This window comes from Chaetura pelagica, unplaced genomic scaffold, assembly GCF_000747805.2.
Source record: "Chaetura pelagica isolate M959 unplaced genomic scaffold, ChaPel_1.0 scaffold192, whole genome shotgun sequence".
In the NCBI taxonomy this organism is placed as follows: domain Eukaryota; kingdom Metazoa; phylum Chordata; class Aves; order Apodiformes; family Apodidae; genus Chaetura; species Chaetura pelagica.
The window spans coordinates 1,621,719-1,636,807 of NW_009952570.1; the positions used below are offsets into that span (position 1 = coordinate 1,621,719).

Sequence of the window (15,089 nt, forward strand, 5' to 3'; positions counted from 1 at the left end):
TGCTCCTTCCTCCTCAGGAAGGATTCCTCACAGTCCTGCCCTGCTCCCCACGGGTCCCTCCCATGGCAGATCCTCCACCAACCTCTCCTCCAGGAGCCCTTCCCACCAGCCCGGAGCTGCTCCAGCGCTGCCCGCAGAGTCACAGGATGTTTGAGAACAGGCACCTCCCCTGGCCCGGGGGCTTCCACAGCTGCACCATCCAAGGCCACAGGCAGCAAATCCTCTGGCCATAAAATCCAAGTCCACTGGCCAAGTTCACCCCTCCTGGCACCCCCAGGGAATGTTCCCCACTTTCCTCCACACGTGCAGGGGCAGAGCTGCCATCTCGCCATGGGCTGCAGGGAAACTGCTTGGGCACCTTCCCCTTCTTCCTCACCAACCACCAGCACCCTCTTCTTCCCATGCTGAGCTCTTTTTTTTCTTTAAGTGCTCGTCTGCTCAGGTGTTGCATCCCTTCTTTTGTATGTTAATGGCAGAGGCACATATGTTGTTCCTCTAATGGCTCCTTGGCTGGTTTGGAGCAGGGGCAGCTTCTCAGCTTCTTACCAGAGCCACCCCTGGGGCCCTTCCCCTGCTATCAAAAAACCCACCAAACCAGAACATTTGTATGTGAGATGTGCAAAGAATGTTTTCCTGTCCTATCATACATGCATATATACATGAGGTGCACCTGTGTTTTCCATCAGTCATCTCTCCAGAGCTAAGACACTGGTCAAAGTGCTCTCTGATGCTCCATCCCTGCCTGACATGGTCCAATGAGGAGCCCCATCACTGCACTTCTGCAGTAACCTCCCTCTGCCCTACCTGCCTCAGGGTCTGCACTTTCTTCCCCCTCTGCCCACTCCACTCAGTCTGCAGCTGTAATTCAGAACACACAAAATGCCCTTGTCTCTGGGGTAGCACCACAGAGGGGGCAGAAACTGGGAGTTGTGCTTGGGAACATGGGGAGGGTCTGTCAATCTTAGTGTTTGATCTGTGAGCTTGGTATGATTCTGTTTTCCTGGCTCTGTTTCAGATGGAGATCAGTGTAACCCACATCCTTGTTCCAATGGGATATGCAAGGACAACATTGGAAAATTTTCATGCATCTGTAACAAAGGCTGGGAGGGGTTTTTGTGCAATTATGGTAAATGCTGCCTTTAATCCACTATAACATAACACTATAAAATGGCATTCTGTAATATGATCAACACTTCTGTCATTGCACAGTATATACTTGTTTTCTTTACTATATGATTTCTCTTTTGCTTCATGATGTGGTAAAAGCATTTTCTGTGCAAGCAAAATGAACTTTGTGTTGCCATGAGAGAGGCTTGAAGAGCTGAGATATCTACATTTTACAAAAATACTGGAAATCATTCTTTAAAGCAGGGTTTCCAGCTACTTTAGGACTGTCAGCAGAGGGATGATGGTGGTTGTTTTTTTATACAACACAGGAGAGAAAACAATCCACTGCAGATACGTGATTGGCATGACTGTGACAATTTCTTCCTTGGCCAAGAGCTGGGTAGCATATTTAGGGATGAGTGTTTATCTCACTTAGCATCACCATTTTGCAGTTACTTGCACTACATCCCCTGCAGGGTCTCTGCTGTCTCAGGGCCAACATGCTATCAAAGCCCAAAACTGCCAACCCAAATCCACTGTCACTGTTGCTCACTTCAGTCACAATGTCATCTTGTTATTTTAGCTTCCTGTGACTCTCTGGCTTTCCAGCTTCTCATGTCTCTCTTGCTGTTAATATTTTCCATAGAGGTCAGATACACCAACTGTTCTGTCAATAATGGAGGATGTGACCATTTCTGTAGGGAAGACCCTGCCAACCAGGGCCGCTCTTGCAGTTGTGCCTCTGGCTACCAGTTGATGAATGACCACACCACATGCAAACCTGTAGGTAAGACGAGGATATTCCTAGCCCAGAGCTGACAAAGGATTATTAAAACATGAAGTTTTACGGGAGAATTGTCTGTAGTTCACTTTGTAGTTTTGGATGTTTTCAAAACATCCATTCCATGCAGAGTTAACTCTGTGCCTGCATTTCCCAACTCCATCCCCATTTAGTGCCTTTGTCTTGTGTTTGCCTCATGGAGACCTACTGGAGGAATCAGGAAACAGCAAAGCACTGAGGGACTTCCATGAAGGCACTGCCTGGGATTGAGAGATGGAGGGAATCCTTTAGAAGGAGGTTTCAGACTGGGTGATCTGGTCTTTGCTCATTAACTTCTTTGCATCTCCTGTAGTGGAGTTCCCCTGTGGAAGAGTGAAAATGGACTATGTTGACACCAATAACGGACTGAATATTCGGCTCATTGAAGGAAAAACAGGGAGAAGGGGAGGCAGCCCTTGGCAGGTAAGGAGAAAAGAGTTTCTTACCAGAGATGATTCAAGCTCTTTCCCAAACAGGTCTGCCTGCCTATCTGCTCCAGAAAGACTCCTACATTACTAGTAGTGGCATCACATGAAGCCAAAATTCCCCTAGCTTAGCTTTTTCAAAAACAACCCAGAAGTTGGAGTAACAGAAAAAAATAGTTTGTTACGTTGTTGGGACTCTTGACCTTTTCACTGTTGCCAAGTGCTTTACTTTTCCTTGCCAATAGCTTCACGCGTAGTGATGACACTTACCTATTCTTTTTCTCCCTTTTGGGGAAGGCCACTTAATTACTGCAGCTTATGCTGCATGCTCCAGCTACTGTGACAGCCTTATGGTGGGAGGGTGAGGACATCACCCCCTTTCTGCTTGGTTCTGTTCTTATAAGCCTCATCTGTCATAAATTCAAGTTAGCAGATTTAATCAGCAAAGTATGTCATGACTTTATGGAGCAGGTTGGGACATCACAGGGAAGGGAGAGACCTTGCAGAGCTTATTGTGCAACTAGTGAGGACCTGGTTCTCTTGGATGATAAAGATGGATGGTTCTCTTGGATATAGCATGAGAGCTGCAGCCTAAGGTGAGGCACTGTCTTTTGGTGTGAACACAAGAAAAATTGCCCCATTTGAACTCTGTGTTTCAAAACTTTGAAGTACCAAAGTGCTTCTTTGCAGTGACCAGCATCATCTCTGCTGATTTGGTTGAAGCTAGTCTTCATTTAGGATGAATATCCAAAACTTATTTGTAGGTGTTCCACAGAGACCTTATTCACAGGACTTTTGCCCCACTGTAGAGCTTTGGTTTCAATGACTGTGATGTGCTTTGGTGCTTGAGGTGTCTGGGCATTTTTCAGCCACAAAGAAGAATGTGTACAACATTTTGTGAGCAATGCTCCATGCAGTGTCAGATCTGTCTTTTTTTTTTGTTTGTTTCAGATTATGCTGCAAAACAGCAAAGGGAAGTTCCTGTGCGGGGGTGTTCTCATCCATCCGTCTTGGGTCCTAACGGCAGCTCACTGCACGGAGACAGAAGAGGGGCTCAAAGTAAGAGTTGGTATGGAAAAAAAGTCTGTCCCTGTTTTGTTTTTTGTTAAAACAACTCTCTCATTCCCAAGGTTTATCATCTCAGGAGAAAGACCAGCAGGTTATGAAGACTAAATTCCTTCTTGGTTGTAGGAGTAGGTCGTCTAGGAAGTATTTAATACGCACCTTAGCACAGAACAAAAACGTTCAGTAAAAATCTGGTTTCATTTGCCCCACTTATCAGCCTTACTGTGGAAGTGAGCTGATGTCTTCTGAGCACTGCTGCTTGTTTGTAAAATAGAAAGACTTGGTCTCTTCTGCTTGTATGTTTCTGGTGATGAAAATATTGAAGGTCATCCCAATACCTTCCTGCCTTTTCATACATTTGAACACTATTACTTAGGAGAGCTTCAGTCGAGGAGAGGTGCTGCAGAGTGGCAACACTGCCTTTCCTGGCACTGCTGCTCTTAAGAGTGAGAAAATCTATGGCAGATACAGTACTGCTCCTGAATTAACAAACAAAAATAATTAGAATTCCCTTCATGCTTTAGCAGAATTTTTTAATTAGTGTTTTCTATCTACCACTGATGACAGAGGCAAAACAGTTCAACTGCTTTCTTTCTCCCTTAGTGAAAGGATAGCTTGTTCCCAGTAATTGTGGTGTCTTGCAGATATATAGTCTGTAGGCACAGCCTTGGAGATATATTTTCTGTGTGCATGTTCCATGTACCCTGTGAACATGCAGAACACAGACAATAGATGTGTTTATGTACATCCTCTGTGGTTCAACATAAGGGATGAATGGAAAAGCATAGGATACAGCCTTGGGTTCTCTTAGACCCAGAATATCCACCTTTTCCACAGAGGAACTTCCAAGGAGAAGTGTGTGTGATAGTTTGGAAACATGCACATGGACTACACATCTTTATTACTAGAAAGTAATTTTCTTCCCTTTTAAGCGATTGCCAATATTTACATTTAGTTTTAGCGAGACCCAAAAAGAAGAAATCTGTGCAGTTTGCTTGGTAAAGGATCTTGGAATGTTCTAGGGGAAAAGCAACTGTCAGATGCAGTGTTTGAATGCTCTGTAGTTCTAGATGTAGCTTTGAGTGTCATCTGAAGAGGACAGGTCAGCAGGGAAGTGGTAACTATGGGGGATGTATTGAGGCTGCACTTAAATTACTCCCGTGACTGCAGGTCTTGGTAGAGATCTGTGCAGATGGACAAGCTTTCAGCTGGGGTTGCCATGCCCAGAAATCTCTGCAGCAAAGAAAAAGGGATGTGTTCTGGCAAGAATAAAAAGTGATTTTCAGTGAGAAGTGTCGTCACTTGAGAACCCTGACTTGAGAAGATTGGTGCTTTTTTATAATCTTAAATGAGACTCAGGAGATATCTTACCTGTAGATTTGAGGGGAGTAAAGAGAAAAAGGATGGTCAGCAGTAGGGGCTGGAATTTCTCTCACTTTGCTAGCTGCCCAAAAGACTTTCCTTGTTATTAGAGGAAGAAGCAAGTGTGTGACCATGGACTGACAGTTGTGACACGAGAGCAGAACCCTTCTCATTCATCCTTCAGCAGTGCTGCTGTGGTGAGATGGAAGCCACAGGAGGGTCCTTTACTGTGGTAGTGGTGTATACAGGACTGAGATGTCCACAGCCAAGAGGGAAGAGATTCTTCTCCAAATGAAAATCCAGGTCCAGCAGAAGGGGACCTTTTTAAGACCCAGCCTAACACCACATGGTTGTCCTTTTACATGCACTTTTAAAAGCAGTTCTCATCAGAAAGCTGCATGCTTTAATCCCTGGATGTCTTCAGGTACATGGAGGTACCTAATGAGGTAGATAGAGAGCCTGGAATGGAGAGGTTGCTGTGTCTATGGGGCAGGCATGAGCTCCATGACAGTGGTGGAGATGTTCCACTGAGGCTGCAGGGCTGATACTTGACCTGTCTCTCTCAGACTGGGACACCCAACACTGTTCTGGACTCATCCTGCTGCCGCTTTCTGCTTGCCACCCACACAAGCAGACATGGAGGGGCAGTCACACCTGGGGCTGTGCTCAGGAGCTCAGGGAGCAGTCCTGCAGCAGGACCCACGTGCCTTCTTAGGGACTGAAGTGAAAGTCAGAGTAGCTGAAGCGTGGAAGATTTGAGAACAACCTGTTTTTCCTGTTTGTGAGACTTGTTCCTCCATCCTTGTTAAGAGCATCCAGAAATGTGTTGAGATCTCCCAAGAAAACAGGGCAGATAGGTGAAAACAATAATTCCATTCAAAATACTGGTTCTGCCTTCAGAGAACAGGCCTTACATTTCCTTGTTTATGTAGCACTTCTCAGTTAATATTTTTTTCCCAGCAACAACATGAAGGTGCTCATTATTGTGTAGAAGGAACCAGATGCATTTCACAGAGCCTCTGGTGTGTGGATAGGACTTCTGGAATATGAACCTGGATAACTCAACTGAGAAAAGGAGCATTCAGGACCAGAGGTTCAAAGGGTCTTCTCCTGGGCTGGAGGCAGCTGTTCCTACAGTAGCACCAGTGTGACAGCTATCACTTGGTTGTCCATAGGTACCTGAGGGTATCTATGCCTGTGTTCAGAGCATGTGGAGCCTAGCAGAAACTATGCTCTGACACAGAATCACCAAGGCTGGAAAAGCCTATGATCTGACATCACCACATCCCCAGACCATGGCACTAAGTGCCACATCCAGCCTTTCCTTGAACACCTCCAGGGATGGTGCCTCCACCACTTCCCTGGGCAGGCCATTCCAATGTCTGATCACCCTCTCCATGAGGAAGTGCTTCCTGATATCCGACCTAAACCTCCCCTGGAGCAGCTTCAGGCCAGGCCCTCTTCTCTTGTTGCTGGTTGCCTGGAAAAAGAGCCCAACCCCACCTGATCACAACCTCCCTTCAGGTGGTGGAAGAGAGTGAGAAGGTCCCCCCTGAGTCTCCTCCAGACTAAACACCCCCAGCTCCCTCAGCCCATCCCTGTAAGACTTTCCCTCCAGTCCATTCACCAGCCTCATTGTCTCCTGGACCTGCTCCAGCACCTCAAGATTCTTCTTGCAGTGAGGGGCCCAGAGCTGCACACAGTGCTCGAGATGAGGCCTCAAAAGTGCTGAGCACAGGGGGAGAATCACCTCTCTACTCCTGCTGGCCACACCATTCCTGACACAAGCCAGGATGCCATTGGCCTTCTGGATCACCTGGGCACACTGCTGGCTCATGTTCAACTGGTTGTCAACCAGTGCTCCCAGTTCCCTCTCTGCTGGGCTGCTCTCCAGCCACTCTTCCCCCAGTCTGTAGTGCTGCAGGGGGTGATTGTGGCCAAAGTGCAGGACCCTGCACTTGGTCTTGTTGGACCTTATGCCATTGGCCTTGGCCCATTGACCCAGCCTGTCCAGGTCCCCCTGCAGCTTCTTCCCACCCTTCAGCAGATCGACATCCCCCCCAACGTGGCGTCATCTGTGAACTTACTGAGGGTGGACTCAGTCCCCACATCCAGGTTGTCAGTAAAAATGTTGAACAGGACTGGGCCCAGTACTGATCCTGGGGACACCACTGGTCACCAGACACCAGCTGGATGCAGCTCCATTCCCCATCACTCCCTGGGCCTGCTCATCCAACCAGTTTTGGACCCAGCCAAAGGTGCACCTGTCCAAGCTGTGGGCTGCCAGCTTCTCCAGGAGGATGTTGTGGAGACTGTGTCCAAGGCCTTGCTGGAGTCGAGGTCAACCATATCCACAGCCTTCCCCTCATCCACTAGGCGGGTCACCCAGAAAAAACAGACCTGTGAGTGTTGGCTTGATAAAGAGCAAGTTCTTCAGGCTTTCGTGCCACTTGATACAGGTGCCTGTCAGAGCAGTTTCACTGTCTACTGTGGCCATATATGAAATCTCCCTTGGTTGTCTGCAGAGGAGCAAGAGAGGCTCAGAAATTATTGCTCTGGAAGCTCAAGATCCAAAGCTGGACTGAAGGGGGGTTTTGAGAATGTATTTCTCAAACTACTGTGGATCGCATAGTCCTGATGTTTGAAGACACTATTTACAGAAAATGAAAACCCCAACAGCTTCAAGACCTCATTGAAAGGCTCAAGCACAGGAGACCTTACGCTGAAGCAACTTCAGAAGACTTGGTCATACAACATCAGAGCAGCTTGGCTGCAGAGTTTGTATCAAAGAGGGTTTCAAAGACTGAGAGAAAACAAATAGGGGGGTGAGGGAACAAATTTGTAGGATAATCTTGTGAAGTAGGCATTTTAAAAGGTAGTGATAATGAACAACTCCCAGCTCACCTCTAGAGACAGCAAGAAGGGAAGGATACAGGGTCACACAGCTGCAGTGTGGGCAGAGGTGACGTGTGGGCATGGATGTTCTCTTGCACTTGGACCTGCAGCTAGACCATACAGGATGGACAGCTCTCTGAAGAAGCATTTTGATCAACTACACACTGAAGTAGTTCAGAAATGTGACAGCCACTGATAATTACTCTTGAGACTATCTCTTCACAGCCTGTCAGAGAGATCTGTCATGGTCTTTCCTTTTCCAGCATTTTGCAAATGGCTCATTCTTGCCTTCCTGGCCCTTTTCACCTTAGTTTCCTGCTTATTGTTCCATAACTGCATAGCACAAACAACCCTGAGAAGTCTTAAGTGGTCAAACGTTCATGACCATAAGTGTTAAGTGGTCAAAAATTCCTTGAAATACAGATGCAAGATTTCAGAAAGAAATAACCTCATCAGTCAGTCATTATCTTGCAAATCCTAAAGTTCAGGCAGTTGGGCACTGGTTATGCAGCATAAAGCTCCTGCACTGTTGTGTCTAAGAGCTTTGCTGTGTGCTGGCTCTCCCAACTTTTACTGCTGCCTCCCAGAAGATTGCTTCCTCCTGAAGAAGACCTCTCCTGTGGCAGAAGCATATCGTGGTGTGAACACAACCGATGGCCACAGCTCTAGGTACTAATTCATGTAGTGTGATATATGCTGAGCATCTAGGTAAGTATAGAAAGTTTGCAGATTTATCCGTTAGGAACATTTGGAGTATTGTGTCCAGTTCTGGGCTCCCCAGTTCAAGAGCGACAGGGATATACTGGAGTCCAACAAAGGGCTACAAGGATGATGAAGGGATTGGAACATCTGTCATATGAGGAAAGGCTGTTCAGTCTGGAGAAGACTGAGACCTTATTAATGTCTATAAATATCTGCAGGGTGGGTGTCAAGAATGGGCCAGTCTCTGTTCAGTGGGGCCTGTGATAGAATGAGGGGAAACAGCACCAAGTAACAACACAGGACGTTCCACCTCAGCATGAGGAGAAACTTCTTTATTGTGAGGGTGATGGAGCCCTGGGACAGGCTGCCCAGAGAGGTGGTGGAGTCTCCTTCTCTGGAGGCTTTCAAGACCTGTCTGGATATGTTCTTGGGTGATCTGCCCTGGGTGTTCCTGCTGCAGCAGGGGGTTGGACTTCAGAGGTCCCTTCTAGTCCCTGTGATTCTATGATGCAACATAAAATTAACAAATGTCTGTATTACAAGGGAAGGAAAAGCATGAAGTACAGTTCTAAATCCCAAGTTACTCCAGGTGCATTGGTGTTCAAGGTTCAGTAGCATCTGTCATCTTGCTCTTCCAGGTAAATTCCACCGTCTCCGTACCGAGGTAGATGAGCAAGCCATTTGGGTTGATAAATATGTGAGCCACGAGAATTACACCAAGGAGACCTCGGATAATGACATAGCCATGCTGCACTTGGCTGAGCCCGTGGTGTACAACAAATATGCGCTCCCTATCTGCCTTCCCACCCGTCACCTGTCAGAACAGGAGCTGACAAGAAGTGGGAAGCAGATGCTGGTAACTGGCTGGGGCAGCACAAGTGAAGTTGACACCATTTACTCTAATCTCCTCAGTTACATCCAAATCCCCATTGTTGCCCGGAACGAGTGTGCCCAGGCCATGAGATTTCCTGTCACTGACAACATGCTGTGTGCTGGGAGCCTGGGAGACAGAAAGGATTCCTGCATTGGGGACAGTGGAGGCCCCATGGTCACTACGTATAAGGAGACTTGGTTCTTGGTAGGACTGGTGAGCTGGGGTGAAGGCTGTGGAAACAGGAAGAAATTTGGAGTCTACACCAAAGTTAGTCAGTACCTTCAGTGGATCCAACACCACATAGATGAGATGTCAGTTTCATGGAAGGGCTGACTTGATACTGAGGGGCTGGAATATTGTGGCTACCTGCTAGTGACAGTAAGCAGTGTAATGGACTGTCATCTCTGCAGAATTAAATGTTGAGTGTATGTTAAACTTGTCTACTGTTTTCCTTGGTACCTCTTTTTTTTTTTCTTTAATTACTTTTTTACATTGCTTGCACTGCTGAGTTTCCAGGTTGTGTTATTTGTAGCATGGATCTGATCAGGCCTTGCAGGTAAGAAGCAACACCCCGTTGAGCTAAGATGTAGAAAATAAACCAGGCCATGACCAGACAACTCCAGCTCTTAAGTGTCAAACATCTGAATTGGTTGGGGTGGGGACAGGAAGGCACAGAGAAAAGTGTTTTAACAATCACCATGGTGATACAGTGCTGCCATTGCAGCTTTATTCTGACATCCTATCCACAGCAACTCTTTTGGTTTGCTCTGTAGAGTTGTTCTTTCAACACAATGAAATTTTAACCACATCCCCGACTGTTTCCACTCGTTCAAATCTTGCTCCAGTGCTCACCAGGAAGGTCCATCCAGCTGGTCACTACAGCTTCTCTGTATTCTATGTTCTTTGTACACTCAATGTGTACAATTTTCTTTGTACACTCAATGCCTGATTCTGATGTTATTAAGAAAAGAAGGTTTAATTCCAAGCTTTTTCATACTCTATTTATCCTGAGGTATCTCTTCAATGAGCAAGCTAAGCAAACACTTGCTCATTCCCATTTGTAGTGGATGCCACCAGCTGCAGGTCATACTAGCATGGTAATACCTGCTGATAACCGTGTGTGTGTGTATGCATCTGTGTGTTTGTGTGTGCATCAGTAAAGAGTAAATAAAGGAACTTCAGAGGATGTATTAATAGTCAAAATGAAGTTTAATATCACGTTTATACTTGGTTTTAATCTTAGCACTTAAGCCTGCTAAATATAATTAAACTTCTAAGGAAAACAAAAAGTGAAACTAACTTTGGCACAATTAAACGTTTCCAACATCTCAATCAGCATTTTGATCCATATTTGCATCAGTGAAGAACTTCAGACTGCTGTTGTGATGAGATTGTTCGATGAAAAAAACCTCAGGTGCAAGAAAATGGCAAGAAATTTAAGATGGTGCCAGCAAAGAGGCTTAATACCTCTTAAACCTGTGGACTAAGTCTTGTTGTCTTACAAGCTTATTAAGCAAGTGCTGAAGTTGATTAATGCATAAAAGAACTAACAGGCTGAGGGCTTCCTGTTGGAGGTGACCTGAAACTGGACTACAGTCAGACATCTGTATGTCACACTCTCTGGTTTGCTTGTTCCCTTTTTTTCCCCTTCCCCTTTTTTATTTGGGACTGTGTTTAAGGATCAACAAAGGTTAAACCATATTTTTCAATAATTAAGACATTTTGAGGAGCAGCCCTCCAGCCAGAGCCTGCACCAAGAACACATGCTTCCAAGAAGGCTGATCCTGCTCATCACTGAAGTGCAAGGAAGAACATGATGGTGTTCAAAGCCAGTACAACTCCGGTCTAATTAAAGGCAGAAGGTGTAGCTGTGACTGTTGCAGGTCAGTATTCGCCTTCCTGCAGGTGACTGCTTGTGGATCCTTCTACACACTCACAGCTCTGCATATTTCAACAGATGTTGACAGAACTGCTTGTGTATTTTCCAGATCAGTTGGTCTTGCCTACTGAAAAAAAAAGATGAGGGAGTATCAGAAACAATCTCTTAAAAATTCCAGATTTTCCTGCAGAAATTTGTTGCAAAGAAGTAGCTTTTGTTGTTGAAGGTTGTTATCAAGGACTTTTTTTTTGTTTCTTTTTTTAAAATTGTAATGCACACGTGTGTGTGTGTAAATGCCCACAATTTTCTTCTGATGTTGGATTTCAAATGTGTTCCATGGAGGTCAGAAGCTTGTCTCTGTCAATATTTGTGACTGGTTAATGATCAACCTCTTGACCTCTTGGCTGTTTCTGGTGTACATCCAAATCTCTCTCCTGTCTTCTAAAAAACTGAAGAAGAAAGTGAGTATAATTGCATGGTTCTGTGTGAAGTCAGTGCATTCTGGATCCTGTGGTTCGGAAACATGATACAGAGAGCAAAGAGGTATGTGGCATCTAGTCCTGGTAGATGATTTAGCCTGAAAGGTAACATGACGAAATACAGACTTTATCCAGTAACTTGCACAGCTGGGTGTGTGCTGGATGGTTTCCTCAGCGGGTTTGTGTGCCTGGCCTCACCTGACAGGCCCCTCACTGTCCCCAGCAGCTGCCCCAGGCTTGGGCTGGTGCTGACTCCAGCCCCCGTGAGCTCTGGGCCTGCTCCACATCTCCCATGGGCACCAGAGCTTTTGTATTGCTTCTGTGGGCTCTGGATCAGACCCTGCTCCACATCCTGGGCCAGGTCCATCTCACATACTGCCTTGCCAGTGTTGGAACTCGTTTTGTGCAGTGTTGCTGTGGCTTGGAGAAACAATGGCCATCAGATCAAAACAAACTGGGTAGAATTTGATTTCTTTGTCCCTTCTCTTGTCCTCTTGCTTCTACTTCTTCATCTTTTTTTCTTATTTTTTCTTTTTTTTTTTTCAGGCTAATCATCACAGTTTAACATGACAAAATCAGTTCTGTCCTAAAATCAGGACACTAATTCACCCTTGTTTTTGTGACCATATACCAATTTAAATCTTCTTTTCCCTCAGAAGGAAATCAGGAGGAAGTCAGAGTATTCTGAATGCTCATTAAATGGAGAGCAGTACCTCACTCGTGGTGTTTCTCCTGCTGATGTGCTCCATCAACAGCAGCTGTCCCTTTTCATATTCAGAATTACCTTTTTAATTGTCTTATTGTGGCAATCTTGGCATTTAAACTGAAAATATGTTCCTCTATTGTCCTCTGGGTTGAAGAAGCTCATTCTGAAATGCACAAGAGAAAAATGAATATTCATATATATATTTATATATATATTTCCAAGAGACATCAACCTTTTTTAACTTCCCACTTCCACCAATATCCCATTGAAGTTTCCCATTGAATATTCTCCGTATGATATTCAACCCAAGGTTGGATTTATTTTTGCATGGCATTTTCAATATGTGTTCTCTGACCTCACATTGATTTTACCACAACTATACAAGGTCTGGAACTGGCTTCAGGGAGGTTGGGAACAGGCCTGAGAATGTGCAGGATCTCACAAATCATTACAGCTGTCCTGGCAGAGGAGGAAGAGCAGAAGAGGGAGTGGCATCTGCAAACCAGAAGGTTTTACAACAGGCACATCCTCTATGAGGTACCTAAACAGAGGTAAATCCTCTTAAGATGACCCCAGGGGTGGTCAAGGACAGTTTCACTGATGTAAGTGAAGGACATTTTCATAGAATCATAGAATGGTTTGGGTTGGAAGGGACCTTAAAGATCATCTAGATCCAACCCCCTGCATGGGCAGGGACACCCACCAGACCAGGCTGCTCCAAGCCCCATCCAACCTGCCCTTCAACACTGCCAGGGATGGGGCTTCCATGACCACTCTGGGCAACCTGTTCCAGCATCTCATCACCCTTACAGGGAAGAACTTTTTCCTAATGTCCAACCTGAATCTCCCCTCTTTAAGCTTCAAACCATTGCCCCAGACATCAGGATCTGCCCAAAAGCTTTTCTTGCCTGAGAGTTTTTGTGGGCTTTTTCTAATTGCCTATAAATTAAGAAATTCAATATTATTGTTCAATTTCAGTCATTGCCAGAGATAGTCACCCCACAGCTGCAAAGAAATATGTGTTTATGGTCCATCTCCAAAACTGGGTTCACTGTCAGAGGGCTTGTCTAGGACACTAAACCATGAGTAGGGAAACAGAGAACTGTCAAGTGAACTGCTTTATGGATTTTAGCAGCCTTGTTAGGATCACAGGGTGAGCTTTCTTCGTAAAATGCTTCTTAGCAGCAGCTCCTTCATCTGCCAGAGGGATGGGGTTTGGAAGTAGGGTCAAGAGGGATGAGATGGGCATATCCACAATGGTGTAATTTTCCTTCAGAGCATCCTGGCTGGAAAACTCTGGGAGCACTGCACTTCAGCTAGAGATGCCACGGCAAAGACTTGCTATGGAGCAGCAGGAGGAGTACCTGGGGAGGACCTTACTGCCATAGTCCCTCTTCTGGCTACCCCTCACTTAATTTATCAGCAGTAATAGCTCTTAAGACATTGCAGGAGGAGGGCAGGTAGTGAAGCCAAGTTGAGAGGAACTAAATGTAAGTACAAAACCAAGACTTGATGTATTTCGTTGACTGAAGGAGTGGTGTCTGTCCGGCCTGGAAAGCACTGGGTCTCCCTGATGAGTATCTAACAAAGCTGACACCAAATACAGACCAAACCTCTCCTTGCATCTTTGCTTCCACGTGCACACACAGCCAAGCAACTAGTAATTGTTGTGAAGCAGGATGGTGGGGCAGAAAAATACAACCAGCTGCCGAAGAAGAAGCTGTAATGTTCTGAAATCTTGTGGAATAAAAAAAAATTCTGCACTCATCTGCAAGTCTCAGTCGTTGATCTTTTGATTCCCTAAAAGAACACTTAAACTCCTGGTGTTCTTTTGTTGGAACACAGGCTAATGTTATTTTCCTGTGGATTGTTACCTCTTTATATTGTTTACTCAACTGGAAGCAAGCACAGCTGTGGCTCTAATGATGCCAACTTGCTCTTCTCCAGTATCAACTGTTCCATTTATTTTTTTTTCCCTAGTGTTTGTGAGCAAAGATGAAGCCCATGAGGTGCTGAAAGTCCATAAATGCCAACTATTTTCTGGAAGAGATTCATCACTGTGTCACTCAGAAGTCCTGGGCTGGGACCACAGACTTCTTCACTGGCTGCAGTGTTTACGGCTCTAAGCTTTCCATCTCCTTTTCATTCCAGTACAGCCCAGTGTACACATTCTGTGGCTGGCCCACAATGCAAATGAAAGCAATGTGCATGCTGCTGATCAGGGATCTGCTCTGAGAAAGTATTTTGTGCTTCTAATAAAAATGTTAATTCACATGTACCCTAAACCAACTTTTTTTTCTCATTTATTGACTGATTCCTTCATTTGTGATTCCTTTTGGCAGATAGACTTTTGGTTCCATTACAAAGGTAGGTAAAAAAAGGTATTTTTTTAAGAAATCCATTTCTTGTGTCCCTTCTGGGTACCAAGAATTATGTGGCAGTTTAAAGCCAGGCTTGATTCCTGGAATTACACTATGTCTTCCTGCTTCCTCTTAGGTTTAAATCCATGTAGTGCAAAGCCCTGTAAAAATGGTAGAGTCTGCAAAATAAGACACTACACTTACTTTTGCATCTGCCCCCCCAAATTTGGAGGAGACAACTGTGAAAAAGGTGAGTACAGGAACAGACACATTGACATTTATTGGGAAGGTAGGATTAAGGCTGGAATTTGCTCCTTGGATACCTGAGCTGAACCTTTGCACAGTTTATCAGTGGGAACTTTGAGACAAAACTGGGTGGTTGTTCAAGATTAATCCACCAGAACTGGGTTTCCCT

General features: G+C 45.3%; 1 protein-coding gene across 1 annotated transcript in view; it reads left to right on the forward strand.

The window, feature by feature from the left end:
* PROC (protein C (inactivator of coagulation factors Va and VIIIa)) overlaps positions 1–9,583 on the forward strand; it is a 12,908-nt gene extending 3,325 nt beyond the window's left edge. Inside the window, exons 4-8 of the mRNA XM_009993517.1 lie at positions 1,016–1,126; positions 1,754–1,894; positions 2,241–2,350; positions 3,304–3,421; positions 9,015–9,583. Of these exons, the coding sequence (XP_009991819.1) occupies positions 1,016–1,126; positions 1,754–1,894; positions 2,241–2,350; positions 3,304–3,421; positions 9,015–9,583 (1,049 nt within the window). The remainder of the gene's footprint in view (positions 1–1,015; positions 1,127–1,753; positions 1,895–2,240; positions 2,351–3,303; positions 3,422–9,014) is intronic.
* Positions 9,584–15,089: the final 5,506 nt, after the last annotated feature.